General features: G+C 38.3%; 1 protein-coding gene across 4 annotated transcripts in view; it reads right to left on the bottom strand.

Moving 5' to 3' along the window:
- Positions 1–1,471, bottom strand: part of CACNB2 (calcium voltage-gated channel auxiliary subunit beta 2) — a 96,014-nt gene extending 94,543 nt beyond the window's left edge. For all 4 annotated transcript variants that reach the window (XM_072412766.1, XM_072412765.1, XM_072412760.1 and 1 more), the window contains exon 1: positions 1,051–1,471. In XM_072412766.1, coding sequence (XP_072268867.1) covers positions 1,051–1,131 — 81 coding nt within the window. In that variant the 5' untranslated portion in view covers positions 1,132–1,471. The remainder of the gene's footprint in view (positions 1–1,050) is intronic.
- Positions 1,472–6,000: the final 4,529 nt, after the last annotated feature.

Raw genomic sequence — 6,000 nt, forward strand, 5'->3', positions numbered from 1 at the left:
CAACCCAAAAAAAAAAAAAAAAAAAACTTTTTGCCTTAGATATACTTTTAAAAAATCCTATTTACAAATCCTTAAATTTGAGGACCAAGTAAGGGTTAGTTCATAACACCATCATGTTTCATTGGGTTAAAAAGACATCATTCAATGAAAATGCCCCACATCTGCTGCCAGGGACAGATTGTACCACAGCAAGAACTCTGTACAAAAGGTTCCATTAGCAAGAAAATGGGTCCAGCAAAGCAATATTTTGCACAGCTTACCAACATCAAATACATAGTTGTAACAATACATACATACAGTTTGTAACAAGAACATTGTATCCACCACACCAAGTAAGCCGCACTGATGACTTCAGCAAAAGTGCAAATTTACACTAATCAAAAATAGCCATACCCTACATATACAGTATATATCCAACACCAAACAAATTGAGATACAGAAACCCTCTCCCTTTTTCCAGTGGCTATCATTGATCTGGATAGTCTGGCGCAATGCAATTGGGTTAAGTGTTGAGATTTTAAGCTTTAGGCTTTCTAAATATAGATGAGATTTTAAACCACACGTTGAATAATGATTTCACCACAACGTATAAAAAACAAACAAACAAAAAAAAAAAAAAAAAGAAAAAACCAAAAATTTTTCCACAAAAAAAAAAAAAAAATTGAAAAAAAAAATGTAAAGCTAGAAATATAATTTACTTTGCTACATTTACAGTGTGAAGTTTATGTCCAAAATGGACAGCAATGTAACTACATACATACACAAGTGTTAAAAATTTCAAAAGTAAACTATACTCTTTTACTCACCCTATATATCTAATAAAATTGCCAAAATTATTGTAATTATTGATTATAAAAAAAAGTATATTTTAGGTTTTAAATATCTATTTTGAAGTCTAAAATATTACACAGGATGCCATGTTCTTCTCCATACCTAGATTGGTTAAAAGAGTTGCATGTACCAATACCTATGCAAAAAAGTGTTTATTACCTAGAAATTAATATGATGCAGTCAAAAAGCAAGAGAGAAAAAATAAATAGCTTTGCTTACCCAGGACACATTTTTACCCTTGGGAGCCTTTAGCATGGCAGCATGCACCGATAAAAAGATTAATAACAGCCCCACCAGCATGGGAAGTCCAAGGTCCTTTATTGCCCCAAAATATAAATTGCTTCTGCTTCGTCAGTACCAGCATATTAATTGGTACATAAGACAAAAATCCATCGATGGTCTCAATATTCCATCCAAACGGTGGGTAAAAAAAAGAAAGTCAAAAATAGTTTCAGGATCCGCTCACGTCAACTCAACACCAGAGTTCATGTTTCTCCTAAAGATCCGTCACTACCAAAACCAAAAATTGATGGTAGGTAGGAAATGAAACCTCAGACTGTTACCAGGAAAAAAAAAAGTCTAATGTCACAAATGCAGAGGCCAGAATGCTCTGGAACAGACCTGCTGATTACTCACTGAGGTTTAATAAAAGCTTTGAGGCTGGAGCTTATGCGAGAGAATTAAGACATAAATACTAGATGCTACTACCATTCAGAAGACCTTGAAAGTTGCATGGTGAAGCTATCTTCCCACAAGCATCTGCTGGCTCTAAGGAGGCGTGTTTTTTTTTTTTTTTCTTCTCAACCTCTGAACTAAATATAAGGGAAAAGTAGAGTCCGGTCTTGCTGAAATAAATAATGCATACAAAACAGGTAGAGATTATAATGTTGCTTCCAGACAGGCCCCCTTTCCAGAATGCTGCCTCTGCTGCAACTGAGACTCACAGAGCACCTGTTGTTGATTTAAGTCCACAATGGGATTCCTGTAACCTGACAACCAATAAGGTTGGTCTGAAAGGTAAGAAAAACAAGGGCAGCGGGTGTAAAGAGAAAGCCGGAATCACTGATCTATCTTGTGCAGCAGTTTATCCAGCCACCCCCCTGCCTTGTCCAGCCCTCTTTACTTTTACTGTGCTCCCCGTCAATCTAGATTAGCAGAGCAGATCCAGGCTAAATTTTGCAACTATCACAAGTGATTAGTGTGAGTTGATTGAAATCGGATCATACATCTCACTCGCCGAGGCCGCTACTAACGGTGAAAACAAACCGTTTCCTTTGCCGTGTTGATTAAAAAGGCAAAAATATATATTTATCCCTACTTATATATATACACACACATACATACACATATATATATCTTAATGCCCATAAGGGCACTTTCCACAGCCGACCCGGAACTGTAGTTTCATTCTTGCATAAGGATCTGCCCTTAGTTGCAATGATCCAGATTCTCCAAACAAACAAAAAAAAAAAAAAAAAAAATATACACATTCTAGTATTCAGGTTGCAAGCTTCTTTGGATACAGCGGTGGTAATGGTTCATTGTTGCATGGGATAAATTGGTGGTGTGTACAGATGGTAAAATAAGTTAAGCTACGTACACACTTCCAATTATTATCGTTGGAAAACGAACGACCCTGCACGATATCTACGAACGATCGTATAGCACCGATCCTGCACACAGAGATAACGACACGATGGTTCGTAGATATTGTACACTCAATAGATACGATCGTTTGAGCAATAGAGGAACTATGTGCACGACAGGAAAGTGAACGAACGTTCATTCATTACGCATGCTCAGACCATGGACGATCAACGAACGATCGTACACACGAACGATGTTCAACGATCGTCGTCCAATCCGATCTGCCGGTCCGGTCGTTCGTTTCCAACGACTTTCCTCGTTCGTCCGCGTCGTTGATTACTTTTTTTACGAACGATTTTTGCCCAATCGATCGTTCGTCGTTCGTTTTGAACGATAAAAATTGGAAGTGTGTACGCACCTTTAGGCTCATCTCATATCCCAAATCTGTCACCATTCATTCCAATCCCACAAATACACCCTGGACTATTTAATTTGTTTTTTCATTGTCAAGGAAGCTTTGAGCTATGTAAACACATTAGATTATTGTCACTGGAAACAATATTTTGTGATCATTTCCACTTAATAGTGAAGGAATAACTGGACACGGTGCCGTTTAGCTCTATGGGAGAGAAGAGGGGGTAGGACGAGCGAGGGGCACCCCATGCGCTCCTCTCAATGATAAAATACAGTGGTCATCCCTGCTTGGTTGTTCATTAATTTGCCAGCAACAAAGTCAGGGGACTGCTGTACACAATAGATTTCCTTCTGAGATGATCATGATTGTTCATCTCAGGTGGCAGTGATCTGGCATGTGTACATAGCCCTATTCTAAACTGCAGCTCAGGAACCTTGGCAGTGCCAGTTTCTCTCCAGGAGACGGCTGATCCACCATTATGGAAGCACAGGCTGGTCCTTTCTTGCAGATATTATCTTGTGATCCATTCAGAAAAGGTCCTTGGTTCGCAAAGCATGTCCACGTTAGACAGGCAGTGAAGGACATCTGAAGAAGGACCTATACAACCACCAGAAAGTAAACAGAAGATAGAAATCTAGACTGGAGCATAATGAGACTTCAGCTCTAGATGAGTAAAATTTGGGTTTTGCATAGAGATTAGTTTGAAGGGGTGGGGGTGTTGATATGATATGGATCAAAGGGACACTGTAATTCAGGAAACTCTGTTCCCTACGCATTGATACCTATTCAGCAATCCCCTGCTGATTGCTGCTGACCAGTGGGTAGAATGTCAGCCCTACAGATAGTCAAAAAAATGTTGGTGTTACTTAAACTAACCTGAGAAGCCTCAAAGTACCCCTACTGTTCCAAGGAACCCTTTTTGAGGAACACCAATATTGGTCTAGTAGGCAATAAGCAGACCTCAACACTGTCACATGGGAGCTTGCACTTTTAGTTATAGGGTATGTGGCAAATGCTGATGAACCAACTCCTATAGGCTTCACTTACTTCCTCTGAACCTATATTTCTTCTAACATGAACATGCAATCCTCAACATCAAAATTGCTCTTAATGTGGAATACAGCATAACAACATACTACAGTACATTAGTGTGCCTTACTCCACTGAGGCTCCATGTCCAGGTTGTAGTTACTGCTTTGTCTACCTACAATCCCATCTACCCCATGGCTACCCATAAACATGACAGCTTTATAGCAATTTCAACCAATTATATTTAGGCTGGAACCAAACTACCTCAATGAGAATAAATTTGCCATGATTGAAGCTGTCAGACAGATCCCTTTAAATAAAATTACTGTGTTCTTTCCAGGTCAGATTATTTTTCAAAAACCTGAGATGTAAATTTGTAGCCCAGGTTCACCAAACAAATTTAAGTGGTCAACTACTCTCATGGATTGTAGATTTCAGACAACCACTCCCATTCATATGTTCAGTTTGTTTATGAGCAGCACCATGGCTCAGAGGTTAGCACTCTGGCCTTTGCAGCACTTGTCAGTGTCCTGGCAGCGATTCGAACCTGGGACTATCTGCATGGAGTTTGCAGGTTCTCCCTGTGTCTTCCGGTACTTTGGTTTCCTCCCAGATCCCCAAAAAACATGCAATTATGTTAATTGGTTAAATATGTTTATATTATATAATATATATTTTTATAAATATTTATTTATTATGGTTACCTTTTAATGTATTTGGGGCAACTGGGATCACCATTAAGTGATCACTATTTAACCTGGGATTTTGTTTTCTTCTTTCTCCTCTTTGTTTGATAGAAGATAAAAGCATTTTTTTTTAATTGTACCAGGGTTTTTTTTGCCTTTCTCTGGACCAACTATGACCATAGGGTTTTATATCTTGGATATATTTTTTTCCCTAGTGGTTGAACTTGATGTCTTTTTTTTTTAACCTGACTTACTATACTATAATTATTTAAAAGAAGCATAAACCTTGACTGATGATGACTATACGAAATACAATTGCACAGACATTTAGGAAATTTCAAACACCCAAATACTTGAAGCCATGGTCTTATACCAAGTCTGGTTTTGAGTCTATTTTGGATTGCATAGTTAAACATATTCTTAACTTCTAAACCCCGAGTCTATTCCATAACACTAAAGTATCTCCACTGAATCCATAAACCTTATTTTACTTAAAATATTGGACCACTCTGTGTTGTCATTTAAACCAACCGGTCTTTATCAAACAGAAGCAATATTGGTTTCATGGCACCAAAACTAGATGGATTAAAATATTACCCTAGGCACAAAAAGTTTAATCAATCTCCTTAGCTTCCTATATGTTCATCCCAATGAATTCCATAAATAAAGAGTAAGAGATTTACACCCCAACAACAGGAATTTCCCTTTTGGGCACCGTGTGTTCCCCGGTCCTTCTGCAGCACAGACTTCATTATTAAAGTCTAAATAATGGATCACAAAGCCGAGTTGTAGACTTTATCAGTGACAGCTGCCAGAGAACGCTGATTGTGTGTAACAGAGATGCAATATGCCGTGTCCTCTTTCATCCAAATTCTACAACACGATAGGGAAACATTCGGAAATGGCATATTTTCAGGCCACCAAGAATACGCTAAACAGCATCTTCATTCTGTTAAAATAACAAGCTGCCTCGATGCTAAATACAAGCAATTAACGCTCTTCAAACTGCAACAGGAAAGCAGCCAATAAAACTAACACTTGACAGATATCATTTGACAGTATATTTACATATTTATCATTGGATGCCTGAAAAGAGAACATATCCAGAATGAGCATGACTATGGTCTTCTCTGCCACTGCTGGCACGATAAACCATATGGTCATACAGATAGATGGGGTGGGAGGGTTAAAACAGGGTGATCCTTGCTACTAACCTCCATTGTATACTGTTCTGTATCCATGGTCTATGCTACTCATTCACTAATAAACACTCTAAGCTGTTGTAATTGTTAGAAATTATTGACAAAGTTGTCCCTTATTAGAAACAGGAGCTGACATTTTAGACTTCCTATTCTGGTGCAATATAGTATTGCAGCACAACACAAGTATTTCTACGCTCTATGGCTCAATGGTCTATGGGCACATAGCTAAACAAATCCATTAAACGCAGCT

This window comes from Pyxicephalus adspersus, chromosome 5, assembly GCF_032062135.1.
Source record: "Pyxicephalus adspersus chromosome 5, UCB_Pads_2.0, whole genome shotgun sequence".
Lineage (NCBI taxonomy): Eukaryota > Metazoa > Chordata > Amphibia > Anura > Pyxicephalidae > Pyxicephalus > Pyxicephalus adspersus.